This window comes from Opisthocomus hoazin, chromosome 27, assembly GCF_030867145.1.
Source record: "Opisthocomus hoazin isolate bOpiHoa1 chromosome 27, bOpiHoa1.hap1, whole genome shotgun sequence".
Lineage (NCBI taxonomy): Eukaryota > Metazoa > Chordata > Aves > Opisthocomiformes > Opisthocomidae > Opisthocomus > Opisthocomus hoazin.
Genome location: NC_134440.1, coordinates 5,115,821 through 5,136,947, shown reverse-complemented (window position 1 = coordinate 5,136,947; position 21,127 = coordinate 5,115,821). Strand labels below are relative to the sequence as shown.

The following is a 21,127-nucleotide window of genomic DNA, read 5'->3' as shown; positions in this document are numbered from 1 at the left end:
GTCATACAGCGAAACCCTTGCCATAGTCTCTCACCCTAAGTCCGTATCCTTCAGTACAGTTAAGTGTGCTCCTACTGTTTTTCTCCCTGCAAGATACTGTCGCTGGACTAAAGGACTTAAGACCCTATGAAGGCAAGATACATTTACATTCAGAAATTGCATTCTGTTTACTGGCACAGGAAGTGTAGTTTACAGAACCTGCTTTTGCACACTGGCCTTACAAATTCAGCAAACCACTGAAGTGACGTTTTCCAAAACACAAGTATGCTTTAATATTCCGTACCACTATCCATACTGCTACGGTCCCTGGGTCAAACAGCCAACGCCAACTGAACGAAGTGGAAGACCACCCTAACGCTCTTTACAAGGCCCCAGCCCACCTCCTCCCCATCCCAAAAGAAACTTTAAGCAACCCTATGTTATAGCCGCTAAGCATACACATTCTCTACCTTCCTGACTTCCTTTCGTTCCACGCCACCATACAGTTACATTTGTCATGTAGAAAATCCACAGAAGAAATCTCTCAAACACTTACCCTTGACTTTCCTTCAGCGTCCATTAAGAGCTCCACGTATGTTACCTCACCAACTACAAATCAGATTCCAGACGACACATATACCAAGGGAGAAAAGCCAAGAAAACAATGGGAATTTAGAACAATCAACAACCGTGTATGGAGCCTCTGCCTTATAAGAAAGCCCAGAAACACTCCATGTTCTCTAGACCACAAAACTGGACAATTACAGGTATGCAGTAAAGTCTTAGAACAGTTAAACATGTTCTTGATTTTCCTCCACTTCAGAAGCCAGCTATTTCCACAATATCAGTTTCCTTGATCTTTATACCCACTCATTACTCAAGGCAATCCAAATCCATGGGAAAGTCTGCAAGAACAAGTTTCCTTCACTTTATACAGTATGCAATCTTGTCTCCATAGTCCAGAACTTGAACAGTTATTTGCTTTTCTCTGGATTCAAAGACAAACTTCCAAATAGGGAGTCAGATTCAACCAGGAGACCAAGAAACCACTGACTGCCTACTCTTTATTTCAGCAGGTTTTATAAGTTTTGTTAAGCCACAATAAAATAAAGCCCATTTTTCAGCTTCCATAAGTGGTATTAAAAAGTCTGCCATGTTTTCTCTCAAGACAAAACTGTCTACAGCAATAGGCAAAACACACTGGAAAACTACATCTGCACCTTTCCTCACAAGATTAGGATTGCCTTTTTATGACCACATAACCGTATCGTGTACCTCCAGAATACAACTACCGAAATGGCTGCTGCCTTTGAAGTGACTGGCATACAGAAGAATCATTAAAGAAAACATTTTTTACTTTTTAATTCTGGTTTTAGAAGTCCTAGTTTTTAAGTTTAAGACAGGAGGACTCCAAGTTGCATCACCTGAAAGGTGGAAAGCAGTCTTCATGGGAAACCATGACCCAGTCTGAATACTGACAGCATATTTTGAGCAAGGAACTGGAGTCTCACATTCAAGAGTCTGCCTCTTAGCAAGAGGCAGAAGGAGGAAGAGGTGTTCAGCCTGACCTCCCACAGGACCGGCCCTTTATAGGATGCCTAGTGTTATTACTCAAAACAAACATCCCAAAAGGTGCCTCCTGAAGTTGGAAGAAAAGGAATGCTTAATGAAATCACTACTTTATCTCCGTTTCATATTTAATAATTTAGAAATATCAGCATTCCAGCCAAAGAGCAGTTAGCTAGATAGAATAAACTCTGACCCATTCATGTTTTTCTGAAGATAGCATTTGAGACTGGTAGAGGTGAACAAGCAAGTCCCTTTGAAAGGGACAGGGCAGATCAGAGTGGTTGATTACTATCCATAGCTTCACAATTTAAACAATACTTCTTGAAATAAAGCCTAAGAAATTTAATTCCACCCCATAATCTGAACAATATGGGATCATGTCACCCATGGAATTGTTTCCACAGTCCGAGTAGCAAAGGGACTGCACTGTAAACAGCCCTCCTGGACTAGTCCTTGGTGGTACACAGCAGCCGTGCACCGACTCCAAATATTCAGCATTACCAAGACATTCTGAAGCCATTCATCTCAACAGCAGCAGCCAGTGTCCAACCAACTTTGATCAAGAATGCAAAAGTCATTCAACAATTTATGTAGTAAGTCAACAAATTCCCAGATTACCTACAATACAAAACCACTCCGTTTCACGGAGGCCGGAAGTCACAGGTTAGAAGTCTGCGACTTTGCTCCTAGTAACACTACTGAGCCCCTGGACTGAGGGCTCTCCTCTCCCAACCACTAATCGAATTCAGCTACAATTCTTACTTCAGATCACACAAACGCTTCCCAAGAAGTTTGCCAAGCTTGAACGTAACATATTGAATATGATTTAACATTGACTCTTTTAACGAATCTCTGACCTCTGAACCACAAGATTTCCAGGAGTCTATCACAGCAGCAATTGTTTGTCACTTGGAAAAATCTCGTATATGCCAATTTTGCTCAGTGCTTCACATTCAAGCCTTATAGACACCTGTATTAAAAACTATATACACATCTTGAAGTAGCTGTTTGCCTTCAAAGGACTGCTAAACTTCCTGAATAGCCAAATTAAAAAAAAAAAGCAGTGGGGAGGGGAATGACAGAAATAGCGTAACAGCTCACTATCCAAGACACCAAGTCCAGAGTACAGAACAACTGCAACAGAAATGCATTTTTTTTCCACTTGAAAAACACGTAAAACGATTCAACATGACACTTCTTCCAGGAGACTACTGTTTGAAGCTGGCAAAGCAAACTTTTTTTCTTTTAAACAGCCTATGCTGGGTCACATTTTATTTGGCTTGTTCCTAGATCCCTAACCACAGTAAATCAGAATATCAGGCATCGGGGATGAAACAGAATAGCAGACAAGGACAGCCTACAATAGCACACAGGCAATTAAGCCATGGAAAAGTACCAACAGCAGATATCCACGTACTAAACCTGCTTCAGAAGGCAAAAGAAATGCACAGTGATCCAGACAGATGATCTTATTGCTAGAGAACAGTTGCCTTACAGCAAGAAACATATATTCTATATCCACAAGTGAAGAAATTTCATTGAGGCACAAGAGGCTGTTACTCAAGGAACTCAAGTTTATTACCGGACCAGCCTCTAAAGGGAGACAAATCTTGCAGAAAACACTAGCTCTATGTCAATGCAAGTGTAATTAAGGAACATGTTCCCCATGGAGTCTTTAAGACTTAGAGGAAATAGACTTCTTTATTTTTTTAAACTTCACACTTGAGAAAGTTCAGAAACTTGATGTGTCTTAAAACAAGAGATTAAAGCAGAAATCATTACTTTTTACTTCTAGTTATTGCAATCTCCAGTGTTACTTATTACAGCCATCAGGGTTTTCCCCCTCAAACTCTATATCCACTTTCCAAAGAAGTTTATCTGCATGGAAAATTGAGATGTTCAAGCCAGGCTGCTCTGTCAGCATTCAGATATTCTCCAATGACTGTTCAGGAAGCTCAGATAAGCACATCTACCAGGTGATTTGAGGCATGGCTCAGATGGATTCACCTAGCCCTAAAGGCATATCTGGGAAGTAACCAGGATAACAAGCCCAGACGTAGATGTCATCTTTGAAGATTCTAAAGTTGGACAGTATGATTTTAATAGTTAGCAACAAACCAAGAAGCTCTGAAAGGTGTGAAAGGTACAGAGAGGCAAGTTTCAGCAAGAGCAGAAGCACAGAAACTGAAAAAGAGGTAAATGCTTTACATTGCAGTAATTTATTTGGCCTACAGGGTCAAAAGTAAATACTAACTAGAGAAAGAAGCCTCTTGAGACACTATCAAAACTACATGGATGTCCCATCGTCTTCTGAAGAACTCCAAGCAATGCGACTGACTCAAGAGGACCCTGCCATCAAAAGCCTAACACTTTCAACATGAGGCAATTCAGAATTTGTCACAGCTCCTCCTTCATTTACAGTGTTTAAAGCTCATGACAGGCAACCTCAAAAAAGTTACATGGGGGCTTGTGCTGGGGAGAGACAAGAGAAACACACTTTAGACATGTACAAAGCTTTAGTTAAAAGGGGAGAAGAAAAACATTCTTCCCAGAATAGAGGCAGAGACAAGTTTGCAAGCTATTCTTTTACGGCAGTGGAAAGGAAATCTCACCTTTGCATGAGAGAACCCAGAAAAAAACATGGGCAATTTCGGCTCTCTAACAGCCCAGGCAGGAAAGATTAAGTGAAAAAAAAAAAAACAACTTCATATCCACTGATTACAGACAGTGCCTCCTCGAAAAGAAAGTTAAGGCAAATGAAAATAGAGCAATTCATTCATGCATCTACTTAAAGTCGGGGGAAACAAGTCAGGTGTGGAACAGCACCTGCACATTGATTATTCATCCTTCTCTCTTTGCCCACCTAAAACTTCGGTCTGCAAGCATACTGCAACAGAATCTTGGGCGTCGAGGCCCAGGGGACTTTCCAGTAACAGGTGCCTTCAGGTACTGGAGTAACAGTTATTAGTACCAATGTAACACAAGTGCTCACCAGTACTAACATCTGGGATTGAGTACAATAGCAAGAGGGCACGAGTTACATCTTTAGGAGGCCACAAAGGTTCCAGAAATTTCTGGAGATGTAGCAAGAAAGAACACAGCACATGAAGTTTAGCAGCTGCTCTTCTTCACAGGAAGTTTAAGCTGGGAAAGCTTTGCTGCTTCTGTTGCTCCCATCCGGTCACAGATCCAGGTTTCTCCGGGAAGAGTCAGCCGTGCCTGCTCCACACTACAGCTCTGCCTTACGTAAAGGTGGTACAGCCACGCTAATACGAACAGTCACTGGGGCGTCCCGGAATCTCTGAATGCAGCACGAGCACGGCCTTGACTGCAATTGGTCCTAGCTGTGCAACAGAGCAGAAGATCGTTACTGCCTCATTTTACAGCTAATCTTTCTCCTGGTATTGTATGCCATCTTGCTACTCTGGGCATTAAAAAGGTTTAATACACGAAATTCTGTATTTCCTAAAGGAATCAATAAATATCTCAAATTCAAATACAAGTTCTTTTTTATCATATGGTACCACCTCACTTCTGCCAGCTGCCATGAAGCATTACTGGTTTTCTCCCCAAGACAGAGCCGTTTGTTGAGGGACAGATTAAGACAGCTATTTTGCATTCAACCACATTTACATTTAGACTCCACTTACATGCTGAAGAACCGCTGCCTCATTCTTCTCCTGAACCCACTCACCAATTGCCAGTTATCAATGCTGATTACATCAGTTTAGCAGAACCTTGTGTTTGTCAGCCAATACAAGGGAGTTTCAACCAAGAACATTTTGTCATTTCGTTAATAATTACATCATACTGCATACCTGTAATTGAGTTTCACCAACAAATACACTGAAATGACTGAACCAAGGCATTACTCGAGAGAGATATCACCTTTAGAAGACTTCAGATGTACGCATCTGAAAAATCCAGGTTGCAGAAATATGAGCAGACCTCAAAGCTCATGTCTCCTAATCCATACTTACTGACGCAAAACAGCTGATCGAGGGGAACTCCTCCTACGTTCAGCAACCTGCTATGCCATTGCTGCTAACAGCTTAAGTCTTCACAACTGACGGAGCAGCCATGAAATGCCTATGTGTACAGATCTGTTTCACATGTTCTCAAAACCCTGAACGTTTGGCCTGTAATTCTTACGCTTACAAACCAAGAATTCTAGCATTTAGATTTTTCCACGGTCACATTCCTGGTTCTTGGAACTACTATGCCTTGTATCAAGAAGTACCGATTGAGCAACTTCAAGCACAGCACAAGAGCACCAATTTGGGAGAAGTCAGTGACTAATCAGAACGAATCGCAACTACACAGCAAATCTAACTGTTGTATTTTAACAAGCAGTCCCAAAAACCAAGAACAATGCTTCTCAATATTTAGCATAACAAGCCCTGCAGACAGAATGAAGAGGTTTCAATGTTCCCCTAGGAGTATCTGCTGGAATGAGTAGCTGAACAGCAAGGCAGGAAACAATCTCACACCGGACTTTTCCATCCACGTGAACTGGAGAGAAACCACAAGACACTTGGAACGGAATTCAACACAGTACTTAAAATTAAGACATCTACACACACAGATACTCCTATTAACCAATCTATCTTGTGTAGCAAAGTGAAAGCATAGTTTAAAGGTAAGGGACCATTCATAATTAGGGCGTGTTAAAAGCAGCCTTTAAGACTGTAATTATTCGTATTACAGAAAACCATTGCCGAATCACAAGCATCAACATTTCACAGCCTCTAATTATTGAAGTTTCCCAGGGCTTACGATCCTGAAGTTCATCACGCAGACTCAGTTCCATTTTGCCTCCAAACACAAACATTTTAAAACCCTTTAGAAATTTGTTTTCCCATTCATCAGGCCACACCTCCTGAACACATTAACTATCATTCCTTGCCTAGTTCAAACACAAGTGAACACTGATCACTATTTTGAGAGACATTTATGACTGATGCTATGTATTTTAGAAGTGACCCACAAGAGGAACAGTTGTATTAGTTACTCTTAACTTGTTTTTAGACATTTTAATGATGGAGAAGCCAAGTATTTTCTCGCCAATCCACTGCATTTCCAAGGTGACTTGAAAACTAGTAAGCTGGGCATCAGCTTAAAGAAATAACACTACATTTAGACTTGCCACCACCTGAGAATAGTCAGCTCAATTTCTTCACCTTCTTCAAGAGATGAAAACACTAAGGTCAACAAACTAAGGCAGCTCCCATTCACATGGGACAGTTAAACGGAAGTGGGGAAGAAGGAAGCACCATGAACGTGATTTCCAAAGTCCTAACTGTGTTGCAGCACATGCCAAAGCACAAACCGGGTATTTCTTTTTTGCAGGTCACCCTTAAATACATTTTACTGCTCTCAAATGGCAGTATGGATCTTTATCTAAGCACAATCACTACAAAGTTTGGGGACACGGCTATACACACACACACACCGGATCAGCAGTAAATAACTACCTTTATTACCCAAAAGACATTAAAATGCTTCAGAAAGTCTTGTTGCACATCAAGGCTATTATCCGATAGGAGCCTTGTTGTTCCCGCCCCCCCCCCCCCCCCCAAAAAATACTCTTTTAAAAATCTCCGATGAAGCACTATTAGCTGCATACCAACATGCCTATAAAGGAAGCATCCATATGGAAGGCTGCCAGGGAGGAGACGCTGTGCGACACCCAAAAAGGCTTCGAGAAGACCTTTTACACAACTCATGTCACTAAGTCCACCCAGAGCTTCAGCGCTTAAGTTTACAAAGTCAGCCACAAGGAAGATGACAGACATCACTTGGCCACCTGAGTTGTACATTACCTTTCTCTTTGACCAGGTCTTTCAGAGACTGCCACTTCACATCAAATGGAATATTTGTAATAAAAGCTCGGTATCTTTTAGCAGGATTAGCATAGGGCTCAAAGCGATTTCCTCCTCTTTTGACACTTTTCTCTTTTCTTTTTTCATTTTGGCTTGGTCGTTCACTTTCACTGCAAGCAAAGAGAGATAATCACACACATTAACTACTCTGGCATTTGTTCAATGTCATACCACCTCTTGGAACATAACTTGTTACATTCTTAAAACTAAATCACAACTTGCAAAGTTTCATCCTTTCACATTATTTGCAAAACTGTACACCTTTCAACCAAACTGGTATGCACGGCACCAGTGCTACACACTGTATTGTAACACAGATTTCCTGACAGAAGACAACTGATGTCATGAAGACCCACTATTCTCTCCCACAATTATCCAACGTAGCCAGTTTTCAATTTCATAAGCTGAATCTCTTTAAAGCCGACCAAGCCTCACTCCCATCTCCTCATGATGCTCCAGACCAGACATCCACCCTATTTATTTTCTCCTTAGAACACTACACTACTTAAACTTAAGTCAAATAATACACTGACCCACCAGATTTGTAGTCTTATACTTGAAAAATTTTAACAAAATAATCCTGTATCTAACTAAACACTCAGGTCAATGACTCTTACCTAAGAACACTTTTTTTCTCCTCCCATTAATACAGTTTTCAGAAGACACAAATTCAAAGCCCCTGTGCATTACAACAGACATATTGAATAGTTCTATTAACTATTTCAGAATACCAGCTCTAACACCCTAAAAACTACAAAAAAAAATTAAGACTCTTTCTCAACCAATCTAGACAACCCTCAGGTCTTAACAGGACACAAATGCCACTGAATAACAACAACAAAAAAAAAACCACACCACAGGAGAATGAAATACTTCAGCCTCAGCCTGATACGATTTCCTTAACTAATCCAATCCGTCTCCTTGTTCACTTTGTGCTGGTTGAGAAGATGCAGAAATACATCTTCAGAAAGAATTCATGAGAACACATTAGTCAAAAAAGCCGGCAAAGTTCCTAAAACTTATCTGTACAAACACTGAGTTTTTGCTCAACTCAAGACCTAGGTAGCCCTGCAAAGTCCAAGCCACGTCAGAAATTCTGGCTCTGACGTGAACACGCTTCTGCATCAGCCCTGTCCGTTCCTTCAGAACCATTTCAATCACTGAACAATCACTGACACAACAGCCTTCAGGGACAAAAAAGAACCAAGTACGCAGATGTCTACGAAGTTTTATACATGAGCGGGTTCCCCATTTTTGTTACATAGCAGCCTACACTTTTTCAGCTACAAGGATACGTTACAAGCAAACACATAAAAATATTGTACTCTATAACGGCAAACAGAATGTGGCTCTAAGTGTAGCCATCATGTATCACTTCATGTCAAAACAGACACAGGTTCTGCATGTAAGTAATACGCTGGAAAAGAGGTCTATAAAAAGTGTTCTTTAGTTATGTACAATATTTATGTCACCAAAAAGTGAAATTTTTAGACTTCCCCTCACTGAACTTTTTTAAAGCTTCTTGAGTAATTAAGTAATTAAAAACCTAAAAATAGATTCAAAATAGGACAATCCTTCCAACACCTTAACTTCTGTGTGGCTGAAGAAATAACACAAAATTTAGTGCTTGTGTTAAAAAGCTACACCCAGTTTTTTTATGGTTATTCCTCAGACTGTAACTATTTACATTCTCCCTGGGTTGAAGTGCTGTATAACATGCTTCGAAGTAATGCGGTATGATGCAGACATTTTCTGCAATCCTGCACTGAAGGCTCCCAAGTCAGCTTAAAAACACCTCAAGCTTTGACACACCTGTAAAGAATTCAGACAAGCCACCTGCCATAAAAGACAAGCATTAGTCTAGAATATGTTCCTTATCATATTCAGCATAACAAAAACCAGCCAGGTCAAAAGAAATGTCAAGGAAATTACTTCAGCTGCGAACTTTTCTTCCTTTTGCAGGATTTCAGACATCACCTCCACGGGTTTCACACACCAAAATTACAAGAACATGCAGATACAGGTCCACAGAGAACGCTTAAAAGATGTGATTACCAAATATGAAAACAACTGAGCATTTATGGCTTCTTTTAAGGCAGTTCTAGACTACAGGAAGGAACGAGCCCCACATCACCTCCACAATACACCATGCCTGTGAGTATCCCCGAGTTGAAAGGGCAGGCGAGACGAAATTCCCACAGCGCTTTGCCCACCTCAATAACGAACCACCCCGCATAACCACAATCTATTTACACCAATGCTAACACAAGATCTACAGAAAATAATGCATTTAAGTAGTTATTTGCAGAAGATATTTTGTCTACTCTGATTTTTTTCCTTGGGTTAGAGAACTTAAATGCTTCATCTAAAGAAAAATACTTCTGTCTGTGATGTAATGTAGAAGGAGGAACTGAAGGGGAAACTCTTACTTCCTTCACTAAGCACAGCAAGAATCAAAATCCAGTATAGGCACATCCTCCTCCTCCCCGCCCCAAGGACACTGAAAATTTGTTCACATGAACGCTGGCATTATCACTGCAGACATGTTAGCTTTGCTACATGGAGCTTGATATTACAGATTGAATTGCACCTAGATAAAAAGATAAGCTTTCTGGAGAAACTCCAAATATAAAGCGGGCCAGAAAAAAAAAAATCGGAACAAAGCAGACATCTTCACTTATACTTCCAGGAATCAACTGTCTCCTCATATAGGACAAATTACTTATTATATATTGCCTGTATTATTAGTAATATTACATATTATCATTTTATTGGCCCAAGTGCGAGTTTTGAGGCGTAAACAGAATCTAAGACATAAACATCCTCCACGTACCAACTACGCAATGTGAGGAGCGGAGAAGATGATGGGAAGATCCTTCCCTAGCCCTGGCTAACATATTACGCGTCACTGTATTGTCTGCCATGGTGGCACCAGGATCAGAACTGCCTCCGCTCCTGAACAGGCATGCCTGTTTCTGCCCGGCAGGAAGAAGACAGAAGAAGTTGCATATGCCGGTATTTTTTCGGTTGCCATAAACACAGTTTAATTATTACATGTTGGGGAAAAAAAAAATTGATATATTTTTCCCAAAAAGTGAGATTTAGAAAGCTGACTGTCTTCAGGTAGTGAGACAGATGGGAGTGGTTTTTCCAAATTGAGACACACCACCACCTCCTCGCCATACCCATATTATCTCCAATTAACTACAGACCATCGAGCTGGCCTCGGTCGTTCAGATCTGTCAGCTCCGGGTCCAACTACAGATAGGCAACATGCCTGGGCACAACAGCCGGCAGCGACTGGCAGCCTGACCGACACACAGCTATGTAACACACCTCAGGAACAGCAGATAAGCAAATCTGACCTCAAGCCTAAAACATTACTCACAGAACATCAGATTCAAAATGCTGATTCTTATCTCCGTGGCATTTAAGGCCTGGGGCCCAAGATTAACTGAAGAAAATGTATTCTTCATTCCACAGATTTGGAACTAAAAAATCTTTGCTAACTATCAAGTTTCCCAAGATGAGGTTAGCACAAAGCAATAAGCAGCTCAAACTTTTTCTGCTTGCAATCCCCACGTTTACAGACCAAGAATTGTAATCCCTGCAGACTTTTTTTAAAGTGTCTGTAATATTTTATTACCGTTAGACACAGAACCTTTACTTCACACCTGGGATCACCTTCAAGCCCTCTCTCGCTCTTGGGGCATTTGCCTCTCATGTTTCTAACCCCCACACTCCCCAAGCACATCATCAACCTCAACACAGAGACACTTTGCTCCAAATGCTGCAGCAAGACGAAAGATGATCAACCGAGAAAAGCCTATTACAGCCTGCCATCGATAGAACAAAAAGTAATTAACTTAGCACATCAAACCCCACCCCGCTGGCACAGCCTGTACCTCTAGGGGAGGCCTGGAGTTGTCCATTCAGGCCCAGCAGAAAGATTTTTTAGGTGGGATAGGCAAAGACCCCCGGGCCGCCGTACGCCGGGGCCTGCGCGGCGCACAAAGCGCCAGGCCGAGGGCCCAGCTCCTTCCCAGCTCCGACCTCCGCCGGCAGGAGGCCCCAAACGCGCCCGCCAGTCCCCGCGCCGCAGCGGATAGGCCCCGCTCGGGCTCCCGGGCCGCGTCTGGAGGCGAACCGTGGCCCAAGCCCCGGTAGAGGCCCTGGCCCCAGTCCCAGCCCCGCCGATAGCCCCCCCGGCCCGGCCCAGCCCAGGCCAGGCCCGCGGCGCGGGTAGGCCGCACGCGGCGCGGCAGGCCCAGGCGGCAGCGCGGCCCACACGGCCGCCACCCTACCTCTTGGGGGGGGCCTCCCCGGCACCGCCCGCCCCGTTAGGTGGTGGCGGAGCCGCCGCTGCTGCTGCCGCTGCCGCTGCTGTCGTCGTCGTCGTCGTCGCCGCGGCCGCTGCCGGCTCCTCCATTTTCCCGCCGGCGTTTTCCGTCGCCGCCGCTACCGCCGTCGCCGCCGCCATTTTCCCAGCGCTGCGCCTTTGTGTGAGGAGAGCCCGCCCCGCTGGCTGCGCGCGGGGCACGCCGGGACGGCGCCTGGCGGCAACGGCGCCTGGCGGCGCTGCGCATGCGCACTGCGGCGGCGCGCGGCCCGCGCCGGGGCGGGGGAGGCCGCGCCCGGGGCCTGAGGGAGCGGCGGGGCCTGCCGGGCCCTTACCTGGCTGCGGGGCCCTTCCCGGGCTGCGGGGCGGCCCAGGGAGCCTCATCCGTCCCGTCCCCGCGGGATGCCGCGCCGGGGAGGCAGGACGGGCCGCGCTGCGGGCGCTGCTCCCTCAGGGCCTGTCAGCCGCGGCCGGGGTTGGCCCGGTTTGCGGGCGGGCCCAGCCTGGAGCGGGGGTTGAGCTTAGGGTGACGCCTGCCCGCCCGCTGGAGCTTCGGGGAGGCCCCACCGGCATGGGGGACTAGGATTATTAGCAGGATTAGGAAGCAGGACGGCGCTGCTGAGGCTGGCGGGATCAGAGCTCTTCCCCTGCGGGTCGCCTCTCGCACGCATTGCTTCGCTCAGCCCGTCGTCCCCGCGGATTCCCTTTTTCATCCCCATAAATTTCATCAGCGATCTCCAGTTCTCGCTGGGCGGCCCCTTGCACTGAGCTCGGAGGGTGAGGGTTCACAGAGGGCCCCGTTCTGCCTTCGGCGCTGGCTGTCTCCTGTTCCACAATCCCAAAGTGGGCCGCATACCTTCTGGCAGGTTCTGTGTGCACAGCACCTGGGGCCCAGGGGGGCTGGAAGGCAGAGCTGGGGGCACATAGCGCCTTCGGGCATGGGGAGAGCCTGGGGACGGGTGGTGAGGGGCCTCGGAGGAGGCGTGGGGACACTCTGAGAGGAGTACGGAGGGACTTGGAGAGATCTGTGGTGGGGTAGGGAGGAAAAAGTCTGTTCTGTACGCGAGGAAGGAGGGCTGTGAGGGAGCCAGAGGGGCCCCAGGGTGTCAGCCTGGGTCTGCGCCCCAACGAGGCGCGTGCAGAGGGGCAGGGACATGAATTGAAGGCTGAGGGAGCTGGGCTTGTTCAGCCTTGAGAAGAGAAGGCTGAGAGGGGACCTTAGAAATGCCTCTAAATATCTGCAGGGTGGGGGTCAGGAGGACAGGGCCAGACTCTGTTCAGTGGTGCCCAGAGACAGGACAAGGGGCAACGGGCACAAACTGAAGCAGAGGAAGCTCCAGCTGAACCCGAGGAAGAACTTCTTCCCTCTGAGGGTGCCGGAGCCCTGGCCCAGGCTGCCCAGGGAGGCTGTGGAGTCTCCTTCTCTGGAGATATTCCAGACCCGCCTGGACGCGGTGCTGTGCAGCTGCTCTGGGTGACCCTGCTTGGGCAGGGGGTTGGGCTGGGTGACCCACAGAGCGCCCTGCCAACCCCCAACATTCTGGGATTCTGTGAAAGAATAAGCCAATTTTTAATTAATTAAAACCTACTCACAGGAGTGAGTCTATCACCGGCTCGGCGCCATGTGCACACCATGTCCCCAGAGGAGCCACTACTGGACCAACCGCAGGGAAGGGGCAGCTCCAGCTCCTGACATGGCAAGAAACTGTGGAGCTGCCAGGCTCCCACCTCCTTTTTCCTTCAGGGACAGGAGTCAGTGCTGGTGTTTGAGAGAAAAAACCCCGACTTCATCCATCGGTGCTTCTTCCCGACCCCCAGAACAGAGCCCTGCAGGAAATTTCCACAGCTCGTGGCTCATTTTTTCTTACAAAATACAGTAATTAATGACAACCCCCGAGTAAGAAACCACCAGCTGCAAACTCAAAACAATAAACCGTAAGTGAAAGACTCCAAACCCTCAGTTTTAAGCCGGAGACACCAAAGCCCGTGGGAGCAGGAATCAGTAAGGCGAAGCAGAGGCGTTTCCCTGGAATGCTCTCCCGCTGCACCAACCCGCATCGCCGAAAGCACCCGTAGATTGGCATTTGGGACAAGAATTTTAATTTTTTCCCACCCCAAAGACTGACTAGAAAATACCTCTCTGAACAAAGGTGGAAAGCTGCAGCTGGGGGAATATTTCTTACAGAAATCAGACTTCTTAGCCCGTTACCCACACGATGAACTGCTGCAGCGCAGGGCCTGCCCGGGGCCCAATGGCCGCTTCGCTGTGAGGAAGCCGAGCTCCAGCTCCCCGCAGCTCGCTGCCCGCGCTCCCCCGGCCCCAACCGGGGCACAGCCACCGCCCGGGACCACCCGAGACCAAGACAGGGCCAGCGGAACCCCCGCTCGGCTCGCGGCGCACCAGCGGACTCTTGTCTGTGGCACAGCGGCGGTGGGCGGAGCTTTCTGACAGGCAGCAGAAGCAGCCATTAATAGACGAGGATCAGCCGGGCTGTTTCTCGTCGCACCAATGAGCGGCGGAGGGAGGCGGGGTTACTTCCCGGAAGTGGCGAGTGGTGCGGGGGGCAGCTGCTGGGTGGCACCGGTGGCTGAGGGAGGTCGCAGCCATGTCGGAGCGGAAGGTGTTGAACGTGAGTTGGGGGGGGGTTCCCAGCTGTGGGGGCGTCTGTGATCGCCGTGGGGGTCTCCAGGCCGGGCTGGTCCTGGGAAGGGTTCGCTGATCGCTGAGATTGGTCCCCAGGGCAAGGGTGCGGGGGTGTCTGTGCCCGGCTGGGGGGTTCTGAGGCGTTCTGAGGCGGAGCGGGGTCCCTGAGGGGCCTCTCGGGCTGGGAGGGGGGCGGTTGGCTGGGGGTCCCCAGTCTGGGCCTTCTGTCAGTGCTTGGAGGGGGCTGGCAGGGGCAAGAGGGTTAGGTCCTGAAAGCATGCGAGGGTTGGGTGGCGTGGGCTGAGGATGGACAGATCCCCCCCATGCCTGGCTCTGGCAGGGAGTGGTGGGCGGGGTGTTTGGCCCTTGAGACCGCACCTGGTTAGCAGGGGCACTGGCTCCTGCTGTGTGGAGCTGATGCCTTAGGCTGAAACGGCAGCTGGGAGCCTCCCAGCCACGGTTCGCGCTGCTCCGGGTGACTCTGCGCCCAGCACACACGTCTCTGCTCTGTCTCTGTAGAAATACTACCCGCCGGACTTCGATCCTGCGAAGATCCCAAAGCTCAAACTCCCAAAGGACCGGCAGTATGTGGTGCGGCTCATGGCCCCCTTCAACATGCGGTAAGAGGGGCTGTGCCGGTCAGAGGGAAGCAGCTGTAGAGGAGAGGAGTTTGCTTAGGAATTGTTTCACCTCCATATGCTGCAGGGGAGCTGCTGCCAGCAGCCGTAAGAGGTGACAAAGACCAGAAGAAAAGGGGCAAGGGAGAGGAAAGAGGGTGATTTGGGCGTTCTTTGAAGAGTAGATACTGAATTTCCAAAGGAAAAAATAACCATTGCTCAGAACCTGGGCTGACGTGGCCTGCAAATCACTTGGACTTTTCTTGTTCTGTTTGTTCCCTTTTTGTGATGTGTTGTGGACTGTTCTTTCTCCTTTTCTAGATGCAAGACGTGTGGTGAATACATATATAAGGGGAAGAAGTTTAACGCCCGTAAGGAGACGGTTCAGAATGAGGTGTACCTGGGACTTCCCATCTTCCGCTTCTACATCAAGTGCACGCGTTGCCTGGCAGAGATCACTTTCAAGGTGAAATATGTTCTGTATTTCCTATGCTCTTGCTTTCTGGGGAGGCTGTGCAGTCTGTGGATATGACTACGTGCTGGCCCCGTGGAGAAGGGGTGTCCCAGCAAAGACTGAGTCTGAGCGTGTGCTGTTTGGTGTAGCTTCCCTTTCCATGGCCGCTTGTTGTTCGGAAATGTCTCGCCCATCCGCGGGCTGCAGCACATCGGCGGCAGCAGAACAGAAGGCCGTGGATGATCGTCTGCTCGGTGGTGTGAATGAAATTGGGAAACGTTTGCATGCGGCTCTGGAAGTGGCCACAGGATGGCTGGAGCAGAACTGCCCCAGTACAATGGTTTTGCTGTCTTGTTTCTTCACTAGACGGATCCTGAGAACACAGACTACACCATGGAGCATGGTGCCACTCGCAACTTCCAAGCTGAGAAGCTCTTGGAGGAAGAGGAGAAAAGAATGCAGAAGGAGAGGGAAGACGAAGAGCTCAACAATCCCATGAAGGTACGAGAACGTGCCCTTCTCTGCAGAAGGCAAACCTCTCTCCTGCCCTGGCTGGGTTTCCCCAGCGAAGCAGGTGACTTCATAGCCGTTGGCTGCATTCTCCAGACTCCCGAGGTATTGCTGTGCCCTGGACGGGTGGGAGACAACTCTCTGCTCTCAGGAGGTTTCCTCCTGTGCTGGGACTTGTGACAGGCTGCATCTTGCCCTGGTTTTTCCTGTCCCGTTAAGACCCAAAAGTGAGGATGATGACGATCCTCTTAGTGCTTCCTGCCCCGTACTGGGTGGGGAGGTGGTGATGGAGATTGCTGGCAGGCTCTGCTATGTCACGTAAGCCTGACTTATCGCTGGTCACCCAGGTCCTGGAGAACCGAACCAAGGACTCCAAGCTGGAGATGGAGGTTCTGGAGAACCTGCAGGAGCTGAAGGAACTCAACCAGCGCCAGGCAAATGTGGACTTTGAGGCCATGCTGAAGCAGTACAAGGAGTACGAGGAGGAGCAGAAGCGCAAGGAGCAAGAGGAGGATGAGCAAGAGATGAAGTGAGTGGGCTGGAAGCGTTCATGGGTGTGTGAAGCCGCCACGCTGACCCTGACCAAGCAGGGCTGCGTCTTGCCCGTTCCTCAGCACCCTGAGAGCGCTCGAGAGAGGGCCCTGAGTTCAGTTGTGTGGGTGGGATGTAGTCCTGAGTGGGCTGTGAGGAGATTGGGGAGCGTTCAAGTGTTTGGGAGGGGAGGGGAGGGAAATGCCTGTGGTGGAGGCGGTGGGGTTTTGGTATCCCTGGCCGCAAGGGCCTGACCCCACCCGAGAAGTGTCCTCGCATGGAGAGAGTTTCTGCACCTGGCTGAGGCTGCAGAACTCAGTGCCATCAACCTTCCGGCGCCGCCTGAATGTGACTTCTTAAAAAGCACCTGAGAAGGTGGATCCTGTTGCGCTGCTGCAGAATTCCAGCTCCCCTTTCAGCAAGCGGCGCCGGCACCGCTCGGCACGGCGGTGGAATGGAGCCAGCTCTAACCCTCCGCGTGCGGCCTCTCTCCTTGCAGAGCTATGCTGGAGCAGGCGCAGAACCGCCGGCTGCTGGTAGACTCCGACTCCGACGAAGAGCCTGCAAAATCGCGCACGAAGTCTGCGGAGAAAATGAAACCTACGGAGATCTTGCAGGAGGTGAGCGGGGACAGAGGTCCTTCCACCCGCCGCTCCTCTTCCCCCAGACCAAATCCGCTGTCCTGGGCTCCGTGCTGTCTCTTCTCTCCCTGCGACGCCGGAGCCCGAATGCCTGCCACGCATGAGCAGCTCAGAAAGGCTGTGTCCCTGCGCACTGGGCTGAAAGGAGACAGGGATCAGCTGATGATTTTAGACCACGTCTGCTGACAAAGGCTGGGAGGGAGCTGCCCCCGTCCTCGCTCAGGACGGGCGTTCCCTTCCAGCTCGAAAAGCGTGAGCTTGGTCATACTTCAGGCACCGTTTCAGCGCTCTGAAAAACACAGCGGTGAAAGCGCTGCCTGGGACAGCCTCTGCTTTGGTTCTTTTTGTCCCCGTTGGAGCCACGCAGAACAAAAGCGCTTTCAGTGCAAGGGAGGGATTATCCCCGCGGACAGGCCCCTGCACTGCTGCTCTCCGATGTCGATCCGTGTCTGCAGGGACCTCTGTCCGGTTGGGTGAATCAAAGCTGCCGTGTCTCTAAGCCGGCCTGGGGTTAATCTGAGCGATGTTCCCTGGCCCGGCACTAATCCTCGTGCCCGGGGGAGTTTGATTCAGTGGCTGGACCACCTGCAGGCACGCGGTCCTGGCTGGCAGGGCTTGTGCAACCCTGTGGCGTGAATGCAGCTCCTCATCGTCCCAGGGCCAGCGTGTGGCCACACAGGGCTGGGTTTAACCATCCCTGGCAGCGGGATGTCTGTCTCCAAGGGCTGTTTTGCAGCCGTTCAGATCCATATCCCTGTTGTTTGTCTAGCTTGTGCCAGTCGCTGCCGGGGGAGAGTAACCCCCGTAGCTGCTATCCTCGTGTCTCTTGTGCTTTGTGCTGCTGTTTTTAACACTTCTCCTCCCCCTCCCGCATCCCTTTTCCTCCCCTCCAAGGCCAGAGCACCCTAACACCCCCGCTCTGCTCTGCAGGACCCTCAGCCCCAGAGTAAGAAGCTGAAGACTGAGAGCTGGGAGCGGAGCGTGGGCAAATTGAACACCAAGGCCCAGCTTGCCGGGCTGGTCACCGTGAGGAAGCAGAAGCCGGGTCCTGCCCTGGCTAATGGGACAGAGAACCAAGGCACCGCGGCCGACACCGGTAACAGCTCACGTGGGGATGGGGTGGCCTGAGCTGGGCCGTCAGAGAGGGCTCTGGCAGCACCCAAGTGGTGTTTGGTGCTGTCTTCAGAGCCGGAGTGCTCTCGGGTCAAGCCCTTGGCGTGGGACAGATGGGGCCCTGACGGTGTAAGAACAGGAGGTTGTCCCTGTTTCCAGCAGATGTCCTGGTGGAGGAGAGGATCCTTCCTGGCCCTCGGCGATAAACCAAGGCCTTGGAGACAGACTGTCAGGGCCAGAAGCTTCAAAACAGCCTCTCAGCATGCAGATAGGATGCTGGGAACCGTCACAACAGCGAGATATGAATGGCAAAGCAAGAAAATTGCTTTGGTTTGGGGCCCGATTATAAAACCTGCCAAACTGTCGGAATTTGGAAGCTTTATAGAAGTGGTGAAAACAAGCAGAAAGGCTTTCCAGCGCCTCGTCGCTCACTGCCCCGGGAAGGCAGAGGGTTTGGAGAAGGAGCCGATGAATTGGTTGTTTCTGGGCTGACTGGTCCTGAGCCTTGGGCTTAGTGAGTCCCTCCGGGGATCCCTGGCGAGGACCAGCCCGTGTAGCTGCCCCGCTCTTGATGCCTTCCCCAGCCCCCTGCTCCTGGCTGTTCCGCCGGAGGAGCCGCCCGTCTCGAGGTCTCGGGGCTCTCTGCCCGCGGTGCTGCCGCACGCTTGCGGCTCATGCTCAAAGCCGAGGGCCGGCTCCTCGCTCCCTTCCCAGCAGCTGGAGCCTCTCGGGGGGCTGCGGAGCGAGAGGGGCATTTTGCAGACCTTGGGCCGACCTCTGCCTCTGCGAGGTGGAAGCAGGAGGTTCCGGCCGAGGCGATGCGGGGTCTCCTTGTCCACCCAATTTAACCTCGCCTGTCCTCGTCAAGATTCCGGGGGGGACAAGGCACCGCTCGGGCTCTGGCTGCGTCGTCTCCGCGCGGCTGGTTGTGCCGAGCCGGCGGGGTTTGCTGGCGATGGGGACCGCCCTACCTGATGCTGCCTGCTCTCTCGCTCCGTTTTCCAGGCTCGTTTCCCACAGCAACGGGCACCACGTCCTCTCTCGGCTTGTTGGGGGCGTATTCGGACAGCGAGGACAGCGCCGGTGACTGATGGCGACCGAGCCGGCCCGGAGGGGCACCGCGGGCCCTTCGCTTCCCAGCTGACAGCAGCTGCTCTCCAGGACCCCCGCGCAGAGCTGGGCCCGGCGGGGGTTTCCAGTCCACCTGGACTCCCCTCGTCTTCCCCTGCTCGTCCCGGGGCCTGTGGCCACCCTCCCTGGCTCCCACCGCGCGGATGAGCCCGTCGAGGAGCCGGCTGCCTCGGAGGAGCGTGTCGCCGCCGCGGTGCAGAGCCCCGACGCTGTGCCGGGCTGGCTGTGCCCGAACCCCTCTTCCCGCCGGCCGCGGAGCGCGACGGGTCCCAGCCCTGCGCCCATAACGTGTTCGGAAGCGCCGGGGCTGCCCGGGACGGTGTGGTTGCTGTGTTCTGGTGGTGCTCGCTGTCCAGGGCCCGCGTACGGGATGCACCCGCGGCATCGGAGGGACGTTGGGGCCTTCCCTGCCTCGTGCCCAGTGTCCCTGCACGGTGGAGGACCCACCACCATCGCTCCTCTGGCCCTGGGGGTCTCCTGACACCCCTGCTGGGCTCCTAGCCCACCTCTGTGGGGTGAGCCCGGACCCTCCGACATCGTGCTTTCAGTGGTGACACATCCCCCAGCACGGACACGGGGGGCTCCTCCAACCCCACACTGCGGGGATGGGGCTGTCCTGGTGGGGCTGAGACCCCCCAGCTGTCCCCGGCAGCTTGGTGACAACCCCCCCCCGTCACCCTTCGGAGCGCGATCGGGTTCACTCCGCTAATAAATTGGATGTGTCGGAGCCGGTTTTGCCTCTTCATCTCCCGGAGCAGCGGTTCGTACCCAGGCAGCGGGGCCTGCCCGCGGGGGTCTGGCAGCTCCCCGAGGACCCCCGCCCCAACGATTTGAGGGGGGGGGGGGTTCCACACACCCACCGAAAGGGGCTGACCCACCCTGAGGTGCCACCCGCCTCTCCCCACCTACATCTGGTGACTTACTGAGGTGCCCACCTCTAATTGACAAGCGGCTTCTCGCTAATTAACCCACTCCCCAAGGGTGCTGTGGCGTTGGGGGGGGGGGCTCCTGGGGTGTTTCGGAGAGCAGGGAGAAAAGGCAGGGCCCCCCCCCCATCCCAATTAGCATTCCTCACACGTGCGTTGCAATTAGCCGCGTCAAATATTAATGCTGGGTGTTGGGCCCAGCCCGGGGGGCTGCGTTGGATGGGGTCTGTCAGAGCTGCGCTGGGGGGCTGGCAAAGCTGGGGGGGTCCCTGGCCCACGGTGCCCCCCAGCCGTGTCCTGCTCCCACCCGTGTTCCCCCCCCAGCTCCCCACAGCCCCCAGGCCGGGATCCCGGGACAGGGACCCTTTGTTCTGCAAGAGACAATGCAAGGAGCCGAGCTGGGGGGTCCCAGCCCTCCTGCCCCCCCCGAACTGTCCCTGGGGGGTCCCCGGCCCTCCTGCCCCCCCCGAGCTGTCCCTGGGGGGCCCCCAGCCCTCTTGCCCCCCCCCCAGCGCTGTCACTGAGGCTCCCCCCAGCCCCCGGAGCAGAGGGGGAGGCAGGGCCCTCCCTGCCCCCCATGACGAGCTCCCTGGGGGTGACCCTGCAGCTGGGGGGGGGTCCGTCCTCCTCCCCAGACCCCGAAGTGACCCCCCAGCCCTTTCCCTGTGCCCAGCCCCTCCCCGGGACAGCCCCGAGACCCCAGAGGAGCTGGGGGGGGTGGTCCTGTACCCCCTGTGCCTCCCGCCGGTGTCCGGGGCACCGTCACACGGGGGGAGGGGGGGCGGGGGTCC

The 21,127-nt window shown here is 51.3% G+C and overlaps 2 protein-coding genes across 4 annotated transcripts; one reads left to right on the top strand and one right to left on the bottom strand.

The window, feature by feature from the left end:
- Positions 1-415: 415 nt before the first annotated feature.
- LOC142364613 (heterogeneous nuclear ribonucleoprotein M-like) lies at positions 416-11,977 on the bottom strand. The gene is made up of 3 exons (XM_075444498.1): positions 11,735-11,977; positions 7,371-7,540; positions 416-588 (listed from the first exon to the last, which is right to left on the bottom strand). The coding sequence occupies exons 1-3, from the start codon at positions 11,908-11,910 to the stop codon at positions 524-526; spliced, it is 411 nt and encodes a 136-aa protein (XP_075300613.1). The 5' UTR covers positions 11,911-11,977; the 3' UTR covers positions 416-523.
- Positions 11,978-14,218: 2,241 nt separating this feature from the next.
- YJU2 (YJU2 splicing factor homolog) lies at positions 14,219-20,137 on the top strand. 3 transcript variants are annotated; one of them, XM_075444418.1, is made up of 8 exons: positions 14,219-14,399; positions 14,933-15,033; positions 15,352-15,496; positions 15,851-15,985; positions 16,342-16,523; positions 17,025-17,145; positions 18,097-18,262; positions 18,442-19,278. In XM_075444418.1, the coding sequence occupies exons 1-8, from the start codon at positions 14,376-14,378 to the stop codon at positions 18,483-18,485; spliced, it is 918 nt and encodes a 305-aa protein (XP_075300533.1). In that variant the 5' UTR covers positions 14,219-14,375; the 3' UTR covers positions 18,486-19,278. The 3 variants fall into 3 exon arrangements, with proteins under 3 accessions (XP_075300533.1, XP_075300532.1, XP_075300531.1); XM_075444417.1 differs by having other exon boundaries at positions 18,439-19,278; XM_075444416.1 differs by lacking the exon at positions 18,442-19,278 and adding an exon at positions 19,285-20,137 and having other exon boundaries at positions 14,231-14,399.
- Positions 20,138-21,127: the final 990 nt, after the last annotated feature.